The 27,725-nt window shown below is 43.0% G+C and overlaps 1 protein-coding gene across 1 annotated transcript; it reads left to right on the top strand.

Annotated features, from left to right (window-relative positions):
• The first annotated feature begins 7,812 nt into the window (after positions 1-7,812).
• Positions 7,813-26,999, top strand: LOC137423914 (uncharacterized). Its single transcript, XM_078773639.1, has 5 exons — positions 7,813-7,954; positions 13,788-13,847; positions 18,143-18,289; positions 24,513-25,676; positions 26,991-26,999. Exons 1-5 carry the CDS (start codon positions 7,946-7,948, stop codon positions 26,997-26,999), a joined length of 1,389 nt encoding a protein of 462 aa, XP_078629765.1. The 5' UTR covers positions 7,813-7,945.
• The last annotated feature ends 726 nt before the right edge of the window (positions 27,000-27,725 follow it).

Below are 27,725 nucleotides of genomic sequence, written 5' to 3'. Positions count from 1 at the left end.
CTATTATAATATAGATATATATATATATATATATATATATATATATATATATATATATATATATATATATATATATATATATATATATATATATATATATATATATATATATATACACACACACACACACACTCGAGTGTGCAACAGTCTCGCATTCCATTTGCGGCGAGACTAATGATGCAATTTTCAAGCAAATAGTGAATACGTTTATGAACAGAAAACAAGATGTGGAGAGGCCAGGGGGTGAGAAAAAGAGGAAGAGAAAGACAATACATCAGTCATCTTTTTTCTTCGTATACAGCCCGAGGCTGCGGGGTAGCATTATTGGCTGAGGCCTGAGGTGAGGTCTGTGCCACTTATGCAGTGCCCCCTGTAGGTCAGGGCAGGAATTTGTAATTTGTTCATGATGCCGGTGATGGCTCGCCTACTCTTCCTGATTGACAACATGCGATCTTGAACATCCACCAAATAATTCCAGCAGATGGGACACCCAGTTTAAGGTACATCCAAGAGGTGGTACACACATTGATGAATCACCCAGCCTGTGAAGCACCAGGATGGCAGTTTATAGCTGGGTCAGGATTCGAGCCCAGGTGAGACAGCTTAGAGGCGAGTGTGTGTGTGTACCTCTTAGCCATCCTGTCAGCCCAATACAGTGGGAATGTTAGAATGTTGTTAGTTAGCCCAACGTTAGCTCAGAGTGCATGGTGACGATATTTACAAGTCTGGGTGCAAGTCAGGTTCATTCCATTGGTGGTAAAGATGATGAAGTCAAGGTTTTCAACCCATCCCTTCCCCTTCCCACCCTATAGCCAATCACACATTACTCTCTTCACTACATGGATCCTTCTGTCCCATGAATATTGAGAATTCCTCGTCAATTTTGATATATCCTCCGCAACCTCACCTGCTGGCTTTGGTACTGTCATGCTCTAGGAATTTACTTTGGTCCTCTGCTCTCCTCACTCTTCTCTGGTCCTTAAGGGCTCCAAGATTTATCCACCCAACCACAATGTGCAAAACCTCATAACGGGAGATTAAGGACATCTCCATGGAAATGTCTGGAGCTGTCAATACTATCTGCCCCCCAGGCTTACTTTCCAAACTGTTTGCTAATGGTAATGGGGGGCCCTCCTGGAATGGTTTTCAGATTCTCTCTGTGAGTAGAAATAACAGGTAGCTGGCTTTTCTATGGCATTTTGTCTCATGATTCACTCTCAAAGTTTGTGTCATGCCAACTCAGTGTTTTGTGACCAACCACATTCTTAATCAACATCAATAACCTCTCTATAGCCTGGTGTTGGTGTAACTGTTAAAGTGGCTAGCTTAAAATCTTAGCGTCCTGAGTTATACCGTTGAATTAACACTAGGTGGGTTGACTCAGCCTGTCATCCTTCCGGGGTCAGCAAAATAAGTACTAGCTGACTGGTAATGGGGGAGCATTGCATCAGCAGCACAGCCATGCCCTGCGGAAAATGATGCAGCCAAGCAGACACAGGCCTTGTACAAATCCACCAATAACTTCTCCATTTCCCTGGAAAATCCTTTGTACCATTTTGCTGATGACTCCACCTTGTGCAGAACAGTTGTCTACACTTCGAGGTGACAGGCTCTGTTTAAATAGGTCATTCGGGAAATAAAATCTGGAAAAGAAATAGGTCATTGTCACCTATTTGGAACTTGTACCGGTTTTTTGCTGATGACTCCACCCACTGCTGCTCCATATCCCAACCCTCAGATCAGCAGGCAGCAGCCTCCTCACTCTCTGCAGACCTGGATAAAATTACAAGCCAGTCAAACACTTGGGAACATGACTGTCTTTCAATCCTGACAAACCTCATACTCTCACTATGTCTCTGCGAAAAGACCGTCTGGACAACCCTCCCATCTACTTTCTCAACAATCCTCTCCAAGAAGTTCTGTCACTCAAGCTTTTGGGTCTCACTATCTGGCATGATCTTTCCTGGGAAAACCACATTTCAAATCTGGCCTCCAAAGCCAGTCGCCGACTGGGCATCCTCCGTCGTGCGAAGTCCTTCCTTGGCACACCTGAGATCCTCACCACATACAAGGCTTTCATCCACAGCTCAATGGAATACTGCTCTCCCCTCTGGGCTGGTGCTCCTGCCTCACACCTAGCTCAGCTTCACGCTGTTGAAACCAAAGCGTTCAGAATCATTGGAATCTCCCGCGATGAAGCTAACTCCGAGGGCCTTTCTCTCACTCACCGCAGGCAGGTTGGTGGTCTTTATGTCTTCTACCGACTCTTCTCCGGCCTTGCACCCCCTGTTCTGTCTGTGCTCCGTCCCGCAAATATTCCTGCAGGATGCACATGTCAGCAACCCTCTTCTGGTGAAACTGCCAAAATCTAGGCTCTCTGCTCACCTTCACTCTTTCATTATCCTTTTTCCCGTCTCTTGAACAAACTCCCTCACTCTCTTAAATCCCACTCCTCCCTCCAGGTCTTCAAAACAGCTGTTCACCACCATCTCGTATCTTCCGCCATCCAAAACCTTGATATATTCTACCCCCGTGAATCCACCCCAAACCCACCTCCTTCAACGTGCCTGATTTCTTTCCTGAAAGTCCTTGTAGTGTCCATCCTGTTTATCCCGTGTAACCCACCAGCCCTCTCTCTTCCACAGAAATCCTGATGTCCCTGTTACCTGCTGTTGTTGTACTTCCCTCTCTCTCCTCCACTTGTCTACCGCTGCTTTTATTATCTATATATATAAAACACAGTGTGTGTGTGTGTGTGTGTGTGTGTGTGTGTGTGTGTGTGTGTGTGTGTGTGTGTGTGTGTGTGTGTGTGTGTGTGTGTGTGTGTGTGTGTAATGTTACCGATAGACTCCTAAACGGAGAGGCTTACGTGCTTGATATTTGGCATAGACATGGCCATTGAGCGTGGGACGAACATGGCCAAACTCAAAATATTTGACGATCCATATTTTTTATTCATATTTACCTCAGCGCATTTCAGCGCACAGAATCAACGGAATCAGTGCAGGTGGGCGCTGATTCGCTCAGAGCGATCACGTGATGACGCTATGACGCTATGAACGATATGACGCTATGAACGATATGACGCTATGACGCTATGAAAAAAAAATCGCTATGACGCTATGACGCTATGAAAAAAAAAATCGCTATGACGCTATGACGCTATGAAAAAAAAAATCGCTATGACGCTATGACGCTATGGAAAAAAAAATCGCTATGAAACGCTATGACGCTATGAACGATATGACGCTATGACGCTATGAAAAAAAAATCGCTATGACGCTATTGACGCTATGACGCTATGAAAAAAAAAAAATCGCTCGCTTTGCCCCCCCCCCCCCCCCGTTCCCCTCCCCTCCCCCGCCCGGTAATGCCGGGTACTTCTGCTAGTAAGTTATATGTGTTAACTCTCATATGAGCCCACACCAAGTATACAGAAAAAGGAAAATCACAGGCTTTCAGTCTGTCCATCAGAGGAAAGAATCAGCTTTCAGACCCTCGAGTTTACTTTAATCACCAATCATTGGAAGGGGTGGAGTATTCGGAGCTTCTAATCCTTACAATCTCTCACAACCTGTCTTGGGTGGACCATATCTCCAAACTGGCCTCCGAGGATGGCCGATTCCTCAGTATTCTCTGCAAAGCTAAGACCATTCTGTTTCGCTCAGAACCCATTACAGTGTTTGAGGCCTTCATCCGAAGGATCATGGAAGGTCCCTACTCTAATCGGCTGGTGCAGCTGCTTTCCATCTTGGTCCCCTGGAGGCGTTCAAGTTCAACACTCCCTGTATTATTGACATATCTTGGAAGGAGGCCGAGCCCCAAGGTATGCTTCTCGCCACACTATAGTTAGATTGGTGGACTCTGTTTTCCATCCCCTCATTTCTGAACTTGTTCCTCCACCACCTTGTCCCTTCATCCTCCACCATACTGCCCAGGTCACATGTGTTCTTCCAGAATCCCACAGCTGGTTACCCTCTCTAATTCCAAGCTGACCTCTCTCCTGCCTTCCTTCATCCCTCTATTCTCTCTGCTGTGGAATTGACTCTCGATGTCTGTTACCTTGTTTCCCTCGCTCCAGTCCTTTAAGAGTGCTGCCCTACATCTCCTCGTGCTTTCTTCAATACCTCCTTCCCGCCCCACGCACTGCTCTCCTCTACTCTCGCTGACCCCTCCTGCCCCTTTCCTTTTGTGCTGCCCATCCACTCATGTGATGGACATTTGTGCCTTTTCCCCTTTGATACTCTGTCAGTCTATAAACTTGCATCCCTCTGTCATTTAGCTCTTCCACAAGCATATATTTCTTTGCAAAAAAAACGTCACAGCTTATTTACATCGTTTATTACCCTCGCCAGAGGAGAGGGTATTGCATTTGAATCCGTTTGTTTGTCTGTTTGTTTGTTTGTCTTTGTTTGTCTGTTTGTTTGTCTGTTTGTCCGCACAGAATAAATATGATTTTCTCTGCAACCGTTGGTCCGATTGACAGGAAATTTTCACCATAGGTGCAACTCCACCTGTAGAATTTTATAATGATAATTATGACGTCATAGGTCACGTGGATCGGCCGCCACTTGGAAAATCGAAAAACTTTGCACCTCTATCTCGGAAAGCACTGAATATAAAAAATTGAGACATAGCTCATTGTAAAAAACTCTCCATGCGGAATAAAATATGTTAATGATGATGTCATAGGTGCCTCCATTATGACGTCATAATTCGACAAGTACAAAACTTCATCCAATCAAGATGACATTTCTTGAGCGTCATGTAGGCATAAATTGATGGCGAAAAAATAATAATGATGGCGTCATCGATCACGTGGTTCGGCCGCCATATTAATTTTAACACAAAAGCCTTAAAAACAACTGAAATACATCCTGGCGAGGGTTTGCAATCTCCGATTGCTCTTTTTCTTGTTTGGTTTTAGCATTTGTGCTTCCCCCATTTCCAACCTAGGTGGTAGAGGCCATTAATAGATGAACGTCTACCTCACCTCCGACGTTGGTCAACATCTTACCTTACCATATGACAATACTATATATGTACAAGAATCTTCCAGTCTCCTTCTAAGCTGCTTTTGTCATTGTCGATGAGAGTCGATATATGTTGTTGCAATTGCATTTGTGTAAAAATGGCAACTTCATCTTTTTCTTCTTTCGTATGCAGTGCCCTAGCCTGGTATTGGCTTAGCGGTTAGGGTGCCGGCTTGGGATCCTAGGATCCTGCGTTTGAATCCACGTCGATCGCTGAATTCACACCAGGGGGGTTAACTCAGCCTGTCATCCTTCCAAGGTCGGCAAATTGAGTACCAGCTCACTGGTAGTTCCCTGTGTGTCGCAAGAGGCGACTAAGAGGGTTGGCGGCAGGAAGGGCATCCGGCCATAAAACATTGCTTCAAAAAGGGACCACGGTGCCCGAAAAAGGCCAACCCCTGCTCTGCGGGGGGAAAATGGCCTTTAAAGGTGGTATGCAGTGCCCTCTCTATTGGCCCTCTGTAGGTTAGGGCAGGAGTTTGTAATTTGTTCAGGATGCTCGCCTACCCTTCACCAAAGAAGACCGTGGGATCTTCTACTTCCACCTACTGATGCCTACCAGGCTGTATGCCCGTTCAACGTCCTTCCGAGGGATGGCACACACTTTGATGAATCATCCTTCTTGTGAAACACAGGGCTGAGAAAAATGGCGCATTGACATCGTGGGTGAGTGTGATCTTCCGTCGACTTCGCTTCCATGTATGGTGTTCCTCCCAATCAATTTGATACGGTAGACCTGTGCGCACATTTTTTTGTTTGTTTTTTTTGTATACAAGATCGAGGCTCGTGAAAGAGCGAACATTAATCACACAGAAAGACAAACCGACACATAAAACATATAACATCGGGAGCGGTAGACAAGATGGGGAGAGAGGGGGAAGGACACAAACACAACATTTGAGAGCAGGGACTGAGAGACATGGAGACATCGAGAGATCTGAGAGAGGGCGAGGGCTTTGGGGGGGGCATGGGAAGGGGGGGCGGGTGGGAGAGGTATAACACATATGGACACTGCCAGGACTTCCAGGAAAGAAGTTGGAATTTCAAACAAGGTGGATCTGGGGTGAATTAGCGGGGGTAGAAAAGATCAAGGTTTTGGATGGGGGAAGATAAGAGATGGTGGTGAACAGCTGTTTTAAAGACCTGGAGGGAGGAGTGGGATTGAAGGGAGTGAGGGAGTTTGTTTCAGAGGCGGGAGAAAAGAGGAATGAAAGAGTGAAGGTGAGCAGAGAGCCGAGATTTCGGCAGTTTAACCATCAGAGGGTTGCTGGCAGATCTTGTGCGACCTGTAGGAATATTTGTGGCACAGAGCATAGAGAGAGCTGGGGGTGCAAGGCCGGAGAGGAGTCGGTAGAAGACAGAAAGACCACCTACCTGCCTGCGGTGAGTGAGTGAAAGGCCCTCAGAGATAGCTTCATCGCGGGAGATTCCAATAATTCTGAAAGCTTTGGTTTCAACAGCGTGAAGCCGAGCTAGGTGTGAGGCAGGAGCACCGGCCCATAGGGGAGAACAGTATTCCATTGAGCTGCGGATGAAAGCCTTGTATTTGGTGAGGAGCTCAGGTGTGCCGAGGAAGGACTTCGCACGACGGAGGATGCCCAGTCGGCGACTGGCTTTGGAGGCCAGCTTGGAAATGTGGTTTTCCCAAGAAAGATCATGGCAGATAGTGAGACCCAAAAGCTTGAGCGACAGAACTTCTTGGAGAGGATTGTTGAGAAAGTAGATGGGAGGGTTGTCCAGTCGATCTTTTCGGAGAGACATAGTAAGAGTGTGAGATTTGTCAGGATTGAAAGACATGTTCCACTTGTTTGACCAGTCTGTGATTTTGTCCATGTCTTCAGAGAGTGAGGAGGCTGCAGACTGCCGATCTGAGGGAAGAGGAATGGAGCGGCAGAGAGTGGAGTCATCAGCAAAGAGATAGAGAGGATTTTCAAGAGAGTCAGAGAGATCATTGATGAAGACCAGAAAAAGCACAGGGCCCAGAACACTGCCTTGGGGAACTCCAGCCTGAACAGGAAGAGGAGATGAGAGAAACCCATTCAGGGCCACACGTTGACGACGACTAGAGAGGAAATCCGCCAGCCATGCGTGGAGATTTCCATGGATACCAAAGGAGGAGAGTTTGGTGAGCAGAGCGGGGTGCCAGACCGTATCGAAGGCACGTGATATGTCGAGGCAGACAGCTCTAATTTCCTGTTTGGCATTGAGGACCTCCATCCATTGTTGAGACAGCAGAAGCAGCATGTCCAGAGTAGAGTGACCTGGTCTGAAACCAAATTGATGATCAGAGATCAAGCCATTGGAGAAGAATGCTGGTGAACACATGCTGGTGAACAGAAAGCAAGTGTGTTGTACATCCCCTTCCCGTGCAGTTGAGACCCTGCCCCTGCGAAAGGAAGAAGAGGACATTGGTTGGATGGGTGCAATGGCTGGGAGAGAGTTCACACTGATTTATTTCATAATCTGTTAATATTATTATGATTATTATTATTATTGCAGAAATTTTTTTTGGCTTGCCTTTATGTCCACAGGTAGCTCTAAAACGTTGCTCTGCTCGGAAATAGCAAGCTGCTCCCAGCTGAGATAAAGGGATCTGCGGGACTAATTTGATGCCTTTGAAATCCTTTAATGCCCCCGTTTGGCATCATTATGAAAGCGTTATTCATTTCGCTATTGGACGGAAATCAGAAGCAATGCTGGCCCCGTCAGCAGATACTTGTACTTTGGGGGCAGGCATGATAGCCTCACTCACCTTCAACTTCTCGTCGTAAATTGAGAACGACCGCAATCTGATGGAAAGGTTTATGAAGGTCGCAACTTTGATGTTGTGGGTTTGGGTGGGAGAGCGGGTGGACGACGTTGGCTTCCCTCCGTCTCTGTGAACTCTGCGGTTGATTTGTCGCAAATGTCTTATGAAGGAGGTAAGTTAGAACCGTTCAGGAAACTTTTATTGAAATCTCGAGACTTCCTAAAGTGTTTTACGTGTACCTTTGAATGCGACGGTGTTTATTATTTGCTTTGAAGGTTCCTGCTGATGCAAACTGGACCATACTGCTAGTTGCGAGCCTTTTCGTGGCCGTCATTCGGTAATGTTCTCAATTTGCCACGAGTGCTGTAATTGCGAGCGCCGCTTTGAAGTGCCACATGCAAAACCTGGCGAGGCAGAGAAAAATCTCAGCAGTGGCCCATGTTGTCATCTTCTCCTATGAACCTTCTGTTGGTTCTGCTTTAAGCTCGTCCAACTGGAACATTATCCAGTGACCTGGAGTTCAGCACGGCGTATGGTTTACGATTCGGTTTCTTGTCACTCTTTAGGGTCCAATTGTTTAGGGGTCTGGTTTAGGAAGGGGTCTGATTTAGGTATGGGTCTGATTTAGGTATGGGTCTGATTTAGGTTGGGGTCTGATTTAGGTAGGGGTCTGATTTAGGTAGGGGTCTGATTTAGGTATGGGTCTGATTTAGGTAGGGGTCTGATTTAGGTAGGGGTCTGATTTAGGTCGGCGTCTGATTTAGGTAGGGGTCTGATTTAGGTATGGGTCTGATTTAGGTCAGGGTCTGATTTAGGTAGGGGTCTGATTTAGGTAGGGGTCTGATTTAGGAAGGGGTCTGATTTAGGTATGGGTCTGATTTAGGTGGGGGTCTGATTTAGGTATGGGTCTGATTTAGGTAGGGGTCTGATTTAGGTAGGGGTCTGATTTAGGTAGGGGTCTGATTTAGGTATGGGTCTGATTTAGGTAGGGGTCTGATTTAGGTATGGGTCTGATTTAGGTCGGGGTCTGATTTAGGTAGGGGTCTGATTTAGGTAGGGGTCTGATTGAGGTAGGGGTCTGATTGAGGTAGGGGTCTGATTTAGGTAGGGGTTCCGATTTAGGTAGGGGTTCCGATTTAGGTAGGGGTTCCGATTTAGGTAGGGGTTCCGATTTAGGTAGGGGTTCCGATTTAGGTAGGGGTTCCGATTTAGGTAGGGGTCTGATTTAGGTCGGGGTCTGATTTAGGTAGGGGTCTGATTGCCAGAACCTTAGAAGTTACTGAAAGTGTAACATCGTATCGGAATGTCGATGTTTAACGTTTTACTAACTTTCGATGGAGTCGCGCTCATTTAGTAAACTACTGTACCTTGCTCGCTCGGAACGCCTGTGATCGTCAGCGATGTATTCCCTTCGCCCCCCCCCACCCCCCCCCCGCCCTTTATATATTGCATGGAAGCACTTAGCTGGGAAGTCGGATCACCTTTTCTCGTGATTCCCAGTTTAAATTATTTGCCTGTCTATGCTAAAGCGGGTGGAAGAATCAGCACGACGGAGATGCGCTTTCTACCTGCGCGCAGACAACATCGGTGCCGCGACGTGAAGCCCGCTTTGGCAACCAAACGAGACGAAGGGGAAAGCAAAGGGTGAAATGAATCAAAGAAAGCCGTCCGTAGACAAACAGAGAAAGATGGGGGTGATCGGAAATGTAAATGATACCAGGAAATAAAGCCTTGGAACACAGCAGTGAGTCTGGATGGCTGTTGTGAAGCGCTTTGCTGCCAGATCTTGTGCCAGTGTCGTGGAGCATTCAGAGTTTTGCATCCAAACAGTTTCTCATTACCATGATCTGGCATACCTCTTCTCTTGTTGGTGTACTTTGTGTTATTTGGATATTACTAGATAATTATTATTGCATCTATAACATAGTGACTTTTACTACGACGACTGATTCTGATATATCGTACCCTGTTACAGAGCGTCGGTGCTGCCAAACCAGTGTCTTGGCAAAAAGCTCTACCTTGGGTAGTTTGCCATTGCCTTCCCAGCAGCTTCGGGCAGGAATTTTGCAGCTTAGGGCAGGAATTTGGAATTTGTTCATGGTGCCGGCGAAAGCTCACCTGCTCTTCATGAAGGACACAGTGGGATTTTTAACTTCCACCAACTAGTGCCGGCAGACGAGACTCCCAGTTTAACGTCCATCCCAGGGACGGCACACACATTGATGAATCATCCTTCATGTGAAATACCGGGACGGCAGTTTATAGCTGGGTCAGGATTCTAACCCAGGCTCGACAGCTTTGAGGTGAGTGTACGTACCTCTCGGGCCTAGGCCATCCCTCAAATTTACTACTACTACTACTACTACCACTACTACTACTACTACTACTACCACCACTACCATTTATTTTACTACTACCATTACTACTACTACTACTACTACTACTACTACCACTACTACTACTACCACCACTACTACTACTACTACTACCACTACCACCACTACTACTATTACTGCTACCACTGACCACTATTACTGCTACTACTACTACTACTACTTCTACTACCACTACTATTACTGCTACTACTACTACTATTACTGCTACCACTATTACTACTACTACTACTACTACTACTATTACTACTACTACTATTACTGCTACTACTATTACTACTACTACTACCACTACTATTACTTCTGCTACTACCACTACTACCACCACTACCACTACTACTACTACTATTACTGCTACCACTACCAACACTACTACCACTACTATTACCTCTACTACTACTACTACCACCACTACCACTACTACCACTACTATTACTGCTACCACTACCACCACTACTACTACCACTACTACTACCACTACTACTACTACTACCACTACTCCTACTACTACTACTACTATTACTACCTCTACTACCACTACTACTACCACTACCATTACCACTACCACTACTACTACCACTACTACTACCACTACTACTGCTACTACCACTACTACTACTACTACCTCTACTACTACTACTACTATTACTACCTCTCCAATCTCTACTACTACCACGTTCATGGCCATAGCTTATCTCACCTGCCTAGAGCTGCGTGGTCAGCTGAAGTAGTTTTGACTTGATTATCTTGACGAACCAGCTGGCCAGGTCTAACATTCGACCGGAGCTGATTTGGGCAGAAATCTGTCATTTGAGCTTTTTGCTCTTTCATAATTATTATTTTTTGTTCCTTTGCGCTTCTTTTTTACGTAGTTTACAGTAAACATTAAGTTTGCCTGTTCGTGCGTGTTCCCATCTGAACCGGCCTTCATTCAATACCCACATTAAAACTTAGTCTTCTCAACGTCATATCATTGTGGAAAAGTATTACCTCAAATTACCTGTATTCAAGCTTCGGCCAAAATTTTATTTTCAATGCAGATCAGAATTTATCTATTTATTACGTAATCGAATGTGGCTGAAATTTTGACCAACCTTCTCCCCTTTTCGTACATAATAAATAGATTGTCCAATCGGAGGTCTGTCGGGAATTTTACCTTTTGGGGAAATAAAGGTTTATTGAAAAAAAAAATTCATTGATGAAGAAAAAAGTTTCCTTGAGCGTTGTATAGTTAATTATTTAATATCCACGTTTGTCTATACGACATGCATGTCTGAACAACAAGGTAATATATGTGGTAATATACAGTATGTGGTAATCTATGTAATGCGTATGCTTATAAAGTTGTCATATTAAACGAAGGAAAATAAATAATTATTTTAAGAACGCAAGTTATTACCTCCGCCACCAAAGGTATAGTCAGGTTCACTATGTTTTTTCGTTCAAAATCATGGTACATTAGCAAACCTATACATTTTTGGAAACGTTATTACATGGAAAATCTGAAAATCAATGTTTACATTTGCCAATTCCGACCAATTCGATTCGACCAATTCGACCAATCGACCAATTCCATTCGACCAATCGCTTCGATCGACCATTCGACCAATTCGATTTGCCAATCAATTTGACCGACCTTTGCTTGTGTGGAACGGACTGTGAAAACGATGCGGACTATATTGTCGGATACGACACACAGGACAGTGATGACGAACTCTAAATGGCATATTCTGTAATCGTGTATGTTTGATGCCATTGACTGCCCGTGTATATTTTGTCATTGACTGCCTGTGTAGATGTGAAGTTATACTGACCGCATGTGTATATATGATTTTGCTGACTGCCTGTGTATGTTTGGTGATATGAATTATTGTGACACATTTTGATGTTATTAACTGCCTGTACAAAATGATAACATGTATTTGATTATGCAACTTATCGCGAATATAAAGACAGTATTTTGCAATTCAAAACCTTTGATTCGTGTCTTACCATTCCCCATAGCACTAATTTGATACTATCATTGGATTCCTCGTCCCTGAAAATATAGGTTTAGTATATTTTAAAAAGTTTTTAGGGTAATTAGAGGCAGAAATAGAACAAAATATGTATTTTACAGTGGCCATTTTGGAAATCCAAAATGGCCGCCATACAGGTATCTCTCCAAAATAATGTAAACATTGATTTTTAGTTTCCTTATGCTATAACCTTTCCAAAAATGTATAGGTTTGCTAATGTACCATGATTTTGAACGAAATATAATTTATTGACATAGTGAACCTGACTAGTAGAAGGATGATGTTTTCACACCTTTTTAACTGTCTGTGAGCACCAAACTTAGATTTGGACGAAACTTAGTGGACAGGTTGTGTAGGTGACAAAGACGAATTGATGAGATTTTGGTGGAAATCTGGATCCGGATCAGGATAAGAGAATGGTTTTTTATTTTTTAATAGATAATTATTCACCATCGAGAGATCGGGCCAAAAAGTTGGGTAGGTGACAAGAGCAATCGGATTAGATTTTAGTTAATGTCCGAATGCAGATCCGGCCTATCAGTGGGAGACAAAACGTAAACTGTTCAGCCTGGCAGAGGTATGTGCTCTACCGAGTGCCCTTATACTTACTTATGTGCACTCTTCTTTGAGCTGTGTCGCGTGGGAATCTCGTCCCAGCTATAAACTGTCATCCTGATGCTTCGCAGGTTCAATGTATGTGGATGTTAAAGATCCCATAGTGTGTTTTCCAAAGAGCAGGCCAATGTGTACCGCTCCCAAAATTCCAAATTACTGCCCAAAAGGTCATGGACCTGCATCTGCGGCCCAGCTCGGACTCATTACCAAGCGCCCGCGAAGCGAAAACGGGGTTAAGCGATTGGTCACGTCCGCACGTATGGCGTATGCATAAGTACGTGTCTGCATTCTTAAAATTCATTTTCTCAGCAACATTTGGTCAAATTGAGACGAAATTTTCACCATAGTATATGCCTCTACTCGTGTATAATTTTTTTGGGGGGTAATTATGACGTCATCGGTCACATGGTGCAGGCGCCATCTTGGAAAAACTGGAAAAAAACGTTTGGACCTCCATATCTCCAAAATAGCTCCATGGAAAAAAAATTAAATTGAAACGTGGCTCATGGTAAAGACCTCCGCATGGGGAATACGTGTTGTTAACGATGACGCCATTGGTGCCTTCATTATGACGTCACAATTCGACAAGTACAACGCTTGGTCCGATCAGTTTGAAATTTATTGAGCGTGATCTACGCAACAGTTATATTAGAGAATATATACTTATGACGTCATCGTATTCTATGAATACCATCTGGTTAATGATGCAACCTGCAATGGTGAAATCGAAATGAAATCCCAGCCAAACATGCATTTGCCAAATGAATACTCTTTATCACAATCTTCCCTGTCCATATATTATTGCCAGGTAGGTGCTAGAAAGTGTTATTCTTCCCAACATTTGTTTTGCCCAATATTTTTGGATGTTAGAAATTGCAAATTGTTGGTCATTTGCTGGTAGATTTGCTACACGCTGACACCGGGAGGGATTCCTGAAGCATCGTATCGCAATATCATGTGTATGTGTGATCTTTTTCAGAGTGAGGAGACACTGAGGGCTGAGAACAACGATGAGCCCCAGGTAACCAACAAAGGGCAGGTAAAAAAAATAATCCTTCGCATATATCGTTGTGCATGAGTGCATGTTACACGATGATAGGACGAAATTTTCACCATGGTGTTTGCATCTACTCGTGTATAATTTTTTTAGTGATAATTATGACGTCATAGGTCACATGGTACAGGCGCCATCTTGGAAAAACTGAAAAAAGTTTGGATCGTTTGTTTAAAAAAAAAAGAAGTTTGGCAGGTAGGAAATTTAACTTCGAGCTGTCTAGTCTGGGTTTGATCCACGACCAGACAATACACTGTCGGATTGGTGCTTTGCATGCTGGGTATTACGTCACGAAGATGGACGTTAAGCTGGGCTTCCTGTCTGCGGGCATTAGTTGGTGGATGAAAGATCCACAGACACAGAAGTTTTATGCGGCCCAGCTTTTCGGGTCGTCCGTTTATATTTTCCGGTTGTCCGTCCGTCTGTCCGTGCGTCCGTGATAGATTTTCGTTACCACCATAATTTGACAACGCCTGAAGGGATCCAAGTCAAACTGGGTGCAGGTATGTATAATGAGGTAACCATGAACTGATTACATTTTCGGGGTCACGGGGTCAAAGGTCGGAGGTCATGTTAGGGTAAAATCCTGTTGCCGTGATAACTTGTGAACCGGTGATGGAATTTTGGCCAAAGTTTGTACAAGTATGTATTATGATGCAAAGATAAACTGATTTGATTTTGGGGTCACGAGGTCAAAGGTCAGATGTCATGTCATGTAAACATCCTGTTACCATAATAACTTGTGAACTAGTGATGCGATTTGATCAAAGTTTGTACAAGTATGTATTATGATGCAAATATAAACTGATTTGATTTTGGGGTCACGAGGTCAAAGGTCAGATGTCATGTCATGTAAACATCCTGTTACCATAATAACTTGTGAACTAGTGATGCGATTTGATCAAAGTTTGTACAAGTATGTATTATGATGCAAATATAAACTGATTTGATTTTGGGGTCATGAGGTCAAAGGTCAGATGTTATGTCATGTAAACATCCTGTTACCATGATAAATTGTGAACTAGTGATGCGATTTTGATCAAAGTTTGTACAAGTATGTATTATGAGGCAAAGATAAACTGATTTGATTTTGGGGTCACGAGGTCAAAGGTCAGATGTCATGTCATGTAAACATCCTGTTACCATGATAAATTGTGAACTAGTTATGAGATTTTGATCAAAGTTGGTACAAGTATGTATTATGATGCAAATATAAACTGATTTGATTTTGGGGTCACGAGGTCAAAGGTCAGATGTCATGTCATGTAAAAATCCTGTTACCATGATAACGTGTGAACTAGTGATGCGATTTTGATCAAAGTTTGTACAAGTTTGTATTATGAGGCAAAGATAAACTGATTTGATTTTGGGGTCATGAGGTCAAAGGTCAGATGTCATGTCATGTGAACATCCTGTTACCATAATAACTTGTGAACTAGTGATGCGATTTGATCAAAGTTTGTACAAGTATGTATTATGATGCAAATATAAACTGATTTGATTTTGGGGTCATGAGGTCAAAGGTCAGATGTCATGTCATGTAAACATCTTGTTACCATGATAACTTGTGAACTAGTGATGCGATTTTGATCAAAGTTTGTACAAGTATGTATTATGATGCAAATATAAACTGATTTGATTTTGGGGTCACGAGGTCAAAGGTCAGATGCATGTCATGTGAACATCCTGTTACCATAATAACTTGTGAACTAGTGATGCGATTATGATCAAAGTTTGTACAAGTATGTATTATGATGCAAATATAAACTGATTTGATTTTGGGGTCATTAGGTCAAAGGTCAGATGTCATGTCATGTAAACATCCTGTTACCATAATAACTTGTGAACTAGTGATGCGATTTGATCAAAGTTTGTACAAGTATGTATTATGATGCAAATATAAACTGATTTGATTTTGGGGTCACGAGGTCAAAGGTCAGATGTCATGTCATGTAAACATCCTGTTACCATAATAACTTGTGAACTAGTGATGCGATTTGATCAAAGTTTGTACAAGTATGTATTATGATGCAAATATAAACTGATTTGATTTTGGGGTCATGAGGTCAAAGGTCAGATGTTATGTCATGTAAACATCCTGTTACCATGATAAATTGTGAACTAGTGATGCGATTTTGATCAAAGTTTGTACAAGTATGTATTATGAGGCAAAGATAAACTGATTTGATTTTGGGGTCACGAGGTCAAAGGTCAGATGTCATGTAAACATCCTGTTACCATGATAAATTGTGAACTAGTGATGAGATTTTGATCAAAGTTGGTACAAGTATGTATTATGATGCAAATATAAACTGATTTGATTTTGGGGTCACGAGGTCAAAGGTCAGATGTCATGTCATGTAAAAATCCTGTTACCATGATAACGTGTGAACTAGTGATGCGATTTTGATCAAAGTTTGTACAAGTTTGTATTATGAGGCAAAGATAAACTGATTTGATTTTGGGGTCATGAGGTCAAAGGTCAGATGTCATGTCATGTGAACATCCTGTTACCATGATAACGTGTGAACTAGTGATGCGATTTTGATCAAAGTTTGTACAAGTTTGTATTATGAGGCAAAGATAAACTGATTTGATTTTGGGGTGAAACGGTCAAAGGTTAAAGGTCAGATTCTGTAATACATTTTCGTTATCTGCGATAACTTAAGAACGGCTGGAGGGAAGGAACTAAGTCAAACTTGGTACAAGTGTGTATGATGTTGGAGAGATCAATTGATTAGATTTTGGGGTTAAAGGTCAGAGGTGCTGTTCGGTAAAAAGTTTGATGCTGTGCTAACTTGTGAATCAGTGATGGGATTTTGACCCAATTTGATACAAGCATATATTATGATGAAAAGATGAACCAGTTTGATTTTGGCGTCAAAGGTCAGATGTCATGTCAGGTGAAAACGTGATACTTGAGAACAACTGAAGTGATTTAAATCAAACTTGGTTCAAGTACGTATAATGATGTAATAATGTGGGCGGAGGTATTTCGGTGACGTCGCAGCATCGAAGAGTGCCATTTTAGTATTTTTTGTGATTATTTAGACTTTTAAGCAATCAACAAAGAACTGAACATGGTTTTTATTCCCAATAATTTTTCGAAGAGTCACAGTTAAAAAGTCAACCTCATCAGGTACTGCCCCTAAAAAATTCCAGAAAACGGCAATGGTCATGACGTCATCTGTGTGACATAATCAAAGTAATGTTGTCTCAGCACGCAATGGATAATGGCCGCAAAACTCGCTTCAGGCTCATCAGAAAGTGAATTTGACGAAGATTTTTCTAATGAAGAATCCTCTGATAGTCAAAATCATTTTGTTGAAGGAACCGAGGTGGAAATTGGGGATGACATCGCCATGAAATACCTGGTATTCATACTTCATAACAATAGGGGCGACGGTCAATAAAGACTAAATAATAACTAGTAAAGTATTCCCTAGGAAGATTGGTAAATATGGAGAGCTAGAGCATGGTAAATATGGAGTTAAGTGGTATTTTGATGTAACACTTTTCTGCAATTATTTTAGTAGTGAGAACGACACCTGGTAGAGGGCATACCTCCACCAGGCTGAGCAGTTTACGTTTTGTATCCCACTGATAGGTCGGATCTGGATTCGGACCTGAACCAAAATCTCATCGTATTGTTCTTGTCGCCAAACCAACTCATCCACCGAGTTTTGTCATAAGCCATCCATAACTTTTTGAAATAACGTGCTTTATATACTTTTTACCCCAATTTCTCAATGGTGAAGAATCGCTTAGAAATTCTAGTGTACAGACCCGGATCCAGATCTTCACCAAAATCTACTCAATATTAGTCTTTGGCACACACACACACAACCTGTCCACCAAGTTTCATCCGAATCCGTCCATAATGTTTTTGAGAAATCGTGCTCAAGACAAACTGACAGTGGTGAAAACATAACCTCCGTCCACCTTAGGTGGCGGAGGTAATAAATCCCAATGTGCTAACTAATGACCTTTGGTCTCACTTGTATGTGGTTCCGGTGCATATTTTATGGTTGACTGCTAAATACTTCCGGATGGTCACTACATTTCTGCTTTAAAGGTTATTAAAGATAACTGAACCTTCACCACCCATATTCAGCGTCATCAACTGTTCAACCAGACTCTCTAACTGCAATCGTGCTCACCAACTGCCAATGTTTTCAGGATCTCTGAAGAACCACATAAATGACTGTAAATAGAAGAACAAAGGCTTTCTTTAGACGTGAAAGCCAGACATCTTACAGTGAAACAATGTGTCTCTGCAGAGTATCAATACATTGCACAACAAGGAGGAAAAGCTGCAGAGCAGTTCCACTGTGGACAACCCAGAGGTCCTTCGACTTCAAGAGGCATTGCACTTGAGCCATCAAGAGAAGGAGCGCATGCGAGCCTATTACAAGGAACAACATCAGGTCCCTTTTTGTTTATTCCTTCGTACCAATCAGCAGAATGAGTTGTTGCATGAACTAACAAGTGCCAAGCTAATAGTCAGGTTCACTGTTTTTTCGTTCAAAATTTTTGGAGATAAGCAAAACTATACATTTTTGGAATATTCAGAGCATGAGGAATCCAAAAATGAATGTTGGCATTTGCGTAGACGCCTTTGCGAAAATGACATTCAGGACAGTGATGAAGATCTGTTAGAGCATATTCCTGAACGGTATAGAGTATACAGGGTGTCCCAACACCTTGCCCCCCCCCCCCCTGCCCAGCTCTACTGGGTCGCCACTGTGCAATGGCGGGCATATAGCGGGAAGGATCATTCATTTGACATCTGAAATACCAAATTTCATAATGATCTAATGAGCCTTTCTTGTTCTGTTGCAGATTTTGTGAAGTGATGTCGTGGTCAGGTGATTCCGAGAAGAAAAGGTGGATATGCCGCATCATGGCTATCGCGTTCCGAGTCGCCAGGGATCAGACGCCGGGAACCATATCCCGATCCTGGGTTGCCAAGTACCTGAACAGGTCTGAGGACTTCGTCAAACGCATTTGGAACAGTGATCCCTTCGATTGCGAGATGGACAGCCGGCCCGAACAGATAGCACAATGTTTGTCTCAGGAAAGCAGGGATATCATCATCGAGTCGCTTGCCAAGGAGAAGAAAAGCATTCGAGGGCTCCAAAAGGAGATTGAATGGGTTCGAGGGAAGAAGAAGAGCTTATCAAGTAGCTACAGGTTCCTTCAGTCCATTGGTGCAAAGGCTTTTCACCAAAGTCCAGCACCGAAGCTGACGGAGAAGAACGTCGAGGATCGAATGTGGTTTTGTAAGTTTTTGAGCGAGTGGACCTCTGATGATTTTCTTTTCCTGGCCCCATCTGATGAATTTTTCATTTATGAGGCTCGACGTCCCAACTTCCAGAACGACAGAATTTGGGCTCTTCACAATGATGACATTCCACAAGAACTCAAGATTCGAGAGAAATCGAAGACAGCATGGTGCGTTGGCGTCTTCTTGATGTTCACAGCGAAAAGGCTGATGTGGGTCATCAAAGAGCAAGGACAATCATGGGACGGCAAATACCTCCGAGATGTTGTGCTGACCCGCCATGTTATTCCGTTCTTACGGAACCCAGAAAATGTCCTCAGCATCAAGGAGACCACGTTTCTGCACGACCGAGCCCCGTGCATGAGGGCACTGGCGATCCAGAATCTTCTGAAGGCGAACAAGGTCGATTTTTTTCGGAAACGATGAGTGGCCGGGAGCATCGCCTGACCTCAACGCCTGTGAACATTTGGGGGGCGATACTCAAGGACAGAGTTGAACAACGCCTCCAGAACACCAGGGAAGAGCTTCTCACTGCTTTGGCTAACGTCCTCGAAGAAATGGAGTTCGATCGTGACTTGTTTGTGTCTCATTTGGGGGGCGATACTCAAGGACAGAGTTGAACAAAGCCTCCAGAACACCAGGGAAGAGCTTCTCACTGCTTTGACTAACGTCCTCGAAGAAATGGAGCTCGATCGTGACTTGTTTGTGTCTCCCTTGGAATCCTACCCCGCGCGTTTGGAGGCAGTTCGGTCGGTGGGCGGTGGGCATACCGCCCGCCGACCACGAGCGAACCACGAGCAAAGCTTTGAAACTGTGCACATGAGATGTCGAATAATAAAGCTTTTTTCCCCTATTCGCGGTTTCCCCCTACCTCTCCTACGTTGGGCTGGGCAGGGGGGGGGGGGCGGGCTAAGGTGTTGGGTACTAACAAGGCTGCTTTCTTGCTTTATAAACCCATACCTACAACTTCAAAGGACTTGCAATATCATGTATTATGTAATACAGTTAAATCACAAATATAAAGACAATGGTTTTCAATTACCTTTGTTTGTTGCTTTTCTATAATCCTGAGCACTATTTTGAGGCCTTTATTGGATTCCTTGACCCAGAAAACATAGGATTAGCATATTTAATTAAGTTTCTAGGTTGACTAGAATCCGAGATAGCGCAAAATATGTATTTTATGGCGGCCATATTGAAAATACAAAATGGCGGCCATGCAGGTGTCTGTGCAAATGTCAACATTGATTTTCGGATTCTCCATGCTCTGATGATTCTAAAAATGTACAGGTTTGCTAATCTCCCAACGTTTTGAACGAAATTATATTTGTTAACATAGCCAACCTGACTATAAGGTTGCTGTTGGTGATTCCATCGCCATTAGGCTCTCTTCAACAATGCGAAAATGTGGTGCAACCAAGCCACCAAGATGGAGCAGTGTTATCGGCAGCAGAATCTTGTTCACCAAGAAATGATGAGTTGCTCCTGATTTTTTTCTTTCTTCCAGAATTGTGATGAAATTGGCCAAAACACTTCTCGATCTGTAAGGACCGCAAAGTTTCATAGTACGGCAGACAAGTGAAATATTTGGGAGAATTGTGACTTTGATGACACAAGCACGAGAGTTGGCACACAGTTAGACGAGTATGCCCTAAGGAAGATATTTGGCTATCGGGCCATCGCAGATTTGTCCTGTGACAACAATGGCGGCCACAAATCTGCGATGGCCCGATAGCCAAATATCTTTCTTAGGACATACTCTGACAGTTTTTTTTTTTTGTTTTTTTTTGTATACAAGATCAAGGCTCGTGAAAGAGCTAACATTAATCACACAAAAAGTCAAACAGACACACAAAACACAAAACACAAAAAACAAGGGGAGCGGCAGACAAGATGGGGAGAGAGGGGGAAGGACACAAACACAACATTTGAGAGCAGGGACATCGGGAGGACTTGGGGGGAGGTGGGAGAGGTATAAAACATATGAACACTGCAAGGACTCTGGGGTGAATTAGCGGGGGTAGAAAAGATCAAGATTTTGGATGGGGGAAGATAGATGGTGGTGAACAGCTGTTTTAAGGTCGTCTTGTGATTGTGATTTCAGGTCGTCTTGTGATTGGTTGGTTCGAGATTATGTTTTTACAAGTGCCCAGATAAATATTGTTGCGGATCTGTCGCCGGCCATCTCCCCTTATCAAGAGGGGATTAATCCCCTTGTCTTTACTGACCTGGCGCGACCCGAGACCTATTACGTCCCTTCCAGACAGCGCAAAATAGGGTTTCAGGACCAAATTCTCGCTCGTACCTAAGTACTCGCGCTGCCCTGGAAGCGAGGAAACAAGCCTCGCACGAACCACGTGTGATGGTAATATGCCGAGCGGTTTGCGTACACGTGATCCGCGCCGTTATAACTAATGGCACCCGATTGGAGCGATCTTATTCGTGCCATGCTTAGTTAATGGAGAAATCACTGGAACGATCGAATTCAGAAGAATAGGAAGAACAAATAGATTTAATGAGTATTGCACGTATTTACAGTTCAGTGTGCCAAATGCCATGCCTATATCATCAAAGGCACAATTCCTGCACCTATCTGCCATACTATCAGGTCATTGGACCAATTGGGTTGTGACGGTGAACCAAAAATAGGAAGTGGATTAAAGAATTGCAAAACAATATAACTATGTGCATGCCAACATCCTCCAATATGAGGCAAGTACTTCTACCCTTGTGCCTACCCGTCGCTTCGCTGACGGCTTTGATCAAGAGACACTGTGATTCTCTTCACAAGCACATTTCATGTCTATCTTTTTGAGTCTCAATGAGGATGTAAAATGAAATGAAACATGAAAAAAATTGACTTTCACAACATGTTGTTGGTGTTGGTGTTGGTGTTGGTGTCGGTGTCGGTGTTGATGTTGGTGTTGATGTTGGTGTTGATGTTGATGTTGGTGTTGATGTTGATGTTGGCGCTGATGTAGGTGCTGATGTTGATGTTGGTGTTGGTGTTGGTGTTGATGTTGATGTTGGTGGTGGTGGTGTTGGTGTTGGTGTTGATGTTGATGTTGGCGGTGGTGGTGTTGGTGTTGATGTTGATGTTGGTGGTGGTGGTGTTGGTGTTGATGTTGGTGTTGATGATGGTGTTGGTGTTGGTGTTGGTGGTGTTGGTGGTGGTGGTGGTGGTATTGATGTTGATGTTGGTGTTGATGTTGATGTTGGTGTTGGTGTTGATGTTGATGTTGGTGCTGAGGTAGGTGCTGATGTTGATGTTGATGTTGATGTTGGTGTTGATGTTGGCGCTGATGTAGGTGCTGATGTTGATGTTGATGTTGATGTTGGTGGTGGTGTTGGTGTTGGTGTTGATGTTGGTGGTGGTGGTGGTGTTGGTGTTGATGTTGGTGGTGGTGGTGTTGTTGTTGTTGTTGGTGGTGGTGTTGTTATTATTGCTATTGATATGGCTGTTGCCAAAGGTGGATGGAGGTTGTGTTTTTACCCCTGTCTGTTTGTTACTTGCCGGAAAAAATTCCGGCAAGTATGTTGGTTGGTTTGTCTGTCTGGTTGTGCGCAGTACTAGGTCTACATCGTTGCACATAGCATCGCCATACTTTACACACAAATTTGCCTTGCCCTGGAATAGACTGCCCAATTTTTAACTCTCTAGGCCCAAGGTCAAGCTCAAGGTCACCCAAAACGTGAAATCAGGGGGGTCGAGTTTTTATTTAAAATATATTTCAAACCACTATAACACTCACTAATAGTACAAGAGATATGCTTACACTTACTGTTACTGACATATAGGAAGTCACATACGACATTTCATTTGTCACCATGACCTTTGACCTTGAGTGACATGAAAGGTCAAACTCAAGGTCAATTTAAAAAAGTACATTCCGGCAAGTCCTCGGTCTCTGACCGATTTATAGTCTGTCAGTTTGTGAACAAAGTATCTCAAAAAGTTGGGGACGGACTCGGACGAAATTTGGCAGAGATGTAGCGTATGTCACAAGGACGAAATCATTAGATTTTGGTGAAGATCCGGATTCGGATCCGGCTACTCGAATTTTAAAGTGATTCTTCACCATTGGGAGATTGGGCCAAAAACGATACATAGCAGGATATCTCAAAAAGTTGTGCACGGATTTGGACGAAACTTGGTGGACCCGTTGGGTGTCTCACAAAGACGATTCGATTCGATTTTGGTGAAGATCTGAATATGGATTCGGATATGAGAATTATTTAATCTTTTAATTGATTCTTCACCGTTGGGAGATAGGGCTGAAAACGATACATAGCAGGATATCTCAAAAAGTTGTGGACGGATTTGGACGAAACTTGTTGAACAGGTTGTGTGTGTGACAAGGAAGAATCGATTCAATTTGGCGAAGATCCGGATCTGGATCCAGATAGTATAACTTTTTGAGTGAATCTTCACCATCGAGTGATATGGCCAACCAGGTGGAGGTAAGCTCTCTACTGAGTGCCGTTCCTCGTTTGGAATATGGATCTTCTCAACGACACCAAGTTGTTGGGGGTTTTTTTTCAAACTCTTACCTACTGTAATATACAGTAATGTATTATTCAGCGAACCCCAAATGGGAAGTTGGTTCATGATACCAGCACACAACGGCAATTCAAAGTGAAACTTCAAAACCGAGATGAAGTTGCCTTTTACTTTGCCGACACTGTAACAGGCCATTAATATATTGCAATTAGTCATTTGCCACTAAATTAGTTATTGAACCCAGAGTTAGTGACAGTGCTGAGCGGCAGAAGTACATTTCCCAAATTGAAGTATAGTCAGGTTCACTATGTTTTTTCGTTCAAAATTTTGGTAGATTAGCAAAACTATACATTTTTGGAATATTCGGAGCATGAGGAATCCAAAAATTAATGTTTACATTTGCGTAGACACCTTTGCGAAAATGACACTCAGGACAGTGATGAAGATGTGTAAAAGCATATTCCTGAACGGTATAGACCTAGTAGATCCTGTGTATAGGACTTATAGTTCAATCTGATACTACCTATAACAACCTATTAGTAAGGGAAACATATGAAAATCTGTTAACTAAATTGTTACCAAAAAATTTCTTCACCAATATGTTTGTAAAGGTGTGTAATAACATGTGTTAAAATGTTGAAGGTCAACTCCCGTGGGAAACCCAGAAAAAAAGCTGTTGAATTCGGGTACCGAAAAATTATTTTCGAGAATTTATATATTTTTAAATCGGCCCTTAAGTAACTTATGAGGGGTCAAAATAAGGGTTTTTCATGATTCTGAGTTGATTGTTAACATTTGTATTTCACCACAGACACTCCTTTGTGGAAAAATAATTTCTAAATATATCTCATTTTCTACTTTGCAGGACATGGAGTCTAGCAATATGGATGAAGACGTTACTCCACCTGTGCTCAATTGCTTCATCTGTGCACGCTCGGATACACCAGCTGAAAGGCTCATACAGGCAACTCCAAAGGGATACTCAACTTTATTGAAACAAGCAGAAACTGTCGAAAATGTTACTGTTGTGGAACGTATGAAGGAGGCTCAAAAGGAAGGAAAACTGAGGTACCACCAGAAGTGTAAAAATGATCTGTACAACAACTTTGTTGCAACCACCAAGAAGTCAGCTCAAGCATCAAAGGCAGAGAAAGAGTCATCAAAGTTGAAGAGAAGACGCACTACTTGTGAGTTCAGTTCATCAACTGGCTGCAGTTCTAGAAGATCACAGTCAGTTGACCTCCTGTATAAGGATGTATGCATTCTTTGCAACCAACCAGCCCAGCTCTACAAAAATAATCCAGCACAAGCTAGAAAGAAATACAGAGTGCCAGATAATTTGACTGCAGATACACTGAAGGCAAGCTTGCTGAAGACAGCACGGAGTCGCGGGGATGACTGGGGCGCTGAAGTCACTGGACGCCTGGAAGGGATCAACGACTTGGTAGCAGAAGAAACACTGTACCATTTGCGATGCAAACTTATGTTTGCGAGAGGTGACAGTTTGTCCAAGACTGATGAGGAAGGAAAAAGGAAGAGAGGACAGAGGAGTATTGATGAGGAGCGAGAGGCAGTTTTTATTGAATTCTGCGAATGGTTAGACTCAGAATTAGAGCATGGGGTAATGAACATGGACCAAGTCCATGAAAAGCTGCAGGAGTTTGATCAGTCACCAGAGAAGAGCCTTTCTTATTCAAAGCATTGGCTAAAGATAAAACTTCTAGAGAAATACGAAGACACCTTGTATTTCACAACACAGGAAAGAAGGGCAGATGTACTCTGTCTCAAAGATGGCACCGACAATATTCTGCGAGGGCATCATGCTAATCTTGACCATGGAGATGAGAAGACTCAGATCATAAAGACGGCACTCAAGTTCATATCCAATGATATTGCCTTGATTGATTTAGGTCCAAAGTCATACCCCACCACACACAGTATGACTGACATCGATAGTCAGCTGACACTTGTTCCTGCAAGCCTTCAGATGTTCTTGAGACCGATTGTCAAGACAGACGAAAGAGTTGCCGTTTGGGGGCAGAATTTTATTAAGGCCTGTCGACCTTGGTCTGGAGTATTGCCACACCAAATGGGGCTTGCCATACAACTTGATCATAGATTTGGGTCAAAATGGATGCTCAACAAGTTCCACTGGCTGGGATACACTGAGTCTTACACGGAGACACAAAACTACAAATACTGCTTCCTTAATAGTAGGAGTGGAGATGATGTTCCAGATACTTCTGGCACTCTTGACACCATTGTGGAGGAAACCGATGAACAGGATCCTTCTACAGAGCATGCCTACCTGCAGACCCGGGACTGGATCCTTCTACAGAGCATGTCTCTGAACCCCAGTGACTATGGATGGACAATAGGTGTGCATGGGTATGAGCCAGTTCCAACACTGGACCCCACGGCTCCTGAGGAGCTATTGCGGTTCACAAGCTGTAATTGTCATGGAGATTGCAGCAACCGGCGATGCAGCTGCAAGAAGAATGGGGTCACGTGCATCTCGGCCTGTGGAGTCTGTAATGGCATTACATGCAGAAACTGCAGTCATGATGTTGTTGAGTCTGGAGAAGATATAGACAATGACTGTTGAAACTTCTGACATTGTGAATGAGAAATAACTCTTGAGTATTATATATGTATGTGAAATAAAAGCTACTTTGTGTGTAAATGTAAAAGTGAAAATATAAATGTTAACAATCAACTCAGAATCATGAAAAACCCTTATTTGACCCCTCATAAGTTACCTAAGGGCCGATTAAAAAAAAAAAATTCTCGAAAATAATTTTTCGCTACCCGAATTCAACAGCTTTTTTTCTGGGTTTCCCACGGGAGTTGAACTTCAACATTTTAACACATGTTATTACACACCTTTACAAACATATTGGTGAAGAAATTTTTTGGTAACAATTTAGTTAACAGATTTGTGAAATATCTCATTAAATGCCCTTACTATATAACTTCAAAGGACTTGCAATATCATGTATTATGTAATACAGTTATATCACAAATATAAAGACAATGGTTTTCAACTACCTTTGTTTGTTGCTTTTCTATCATCCTGAGCACTATTTTGAGGCCTTTATTGGATTCCTTGACCCAGAAAACATAGGATTAGCATATTTAATTAAGTCTCTAGGTTGACTAGAAGCCGAGATCGCGCAAAATATGTATTTTATGGCGGCCATTTTCAAAATCCAAAATGGCGGCCATGCAGGTGTCTGTGCAAATGCCAACATTGATTTTCAGATTCTCCATGCTCTGAAGATTCCAAAAATGTACAGGTTTGCTAATCCCAAAATTTTGAAAGAAATTATATTTGTTAACATAGCGAACCTGACTAGTAGAGGATGGAGCTTCGCATCGAGTGCCCTGGATAACCGCACTCTCTGAGATATGGGAAGTATAGATGGAATGTGTCTGTAATCTTTGCGCAAGTGGAGAACCTGCGCTCAGTTGAAAGAGACCCAGTTGCTTCGTAGATTAATACATGACGATCGTGGGTTCGGTCTCGAGCAGTTGTTAACATACCATTGCCAATGGACCACGTTGGTCGGATTCAAAAGCCTGCCAGCAATTTATGATTTCAAACAGGATTCCTTGGCCTCGAACGGTTGCGCTTTTGAGAGACGTTTGTTTCAGTCTAGTTGCGTTAACCGTTAACACGTTTTCAAATAAGAAAAGGGTTACACGTCGGTTCAACCCCAAAGGTTTGTGATACGCGAGGCTTGAGGCACACCAGCTGCTTATGCTTTGCCCTAATCCCGTTCAAACAGTGGGTTAATGGTCAAATGGATGGGGTTCAAAACCCGCTCGACCCTCTCCACCTTTTGCAGTGCCTTCTGAGGATGTTGGGAGTGATTTGCTACTCTTTGGAATTTTTGTTGTGCAACGTAGCGGAGCTGAACACAGGTGTTTTTTATGACCAGCAAACCTTGATTTGCATAACAAATAAAAAAAATTCATGCTCACCCCTCAACTTCACACAAATTTTTGCCCAACTAATTTGTGCAACCCCACACGATAACCATATACCTCTACAAAATGTGTAGTCTTATCGGAAACC

This window comes from Myxine glutinosa, chromosome 3 (genome assembly GCF_964187855.1).
Source record: "Myxine glutinosa chromosome 3, kmMyxGlut1.1, whole genome shotgun sequence".
Lineage (NCBI taxonomy): Eukaryota > Metazoa > Chordata > Myxini > Myxiniformes > Myxinidae > Myxine > Myxine glutinosa.
This window is presented reverse-complemented; position numbering and strand designations above follow the sequence as displayed.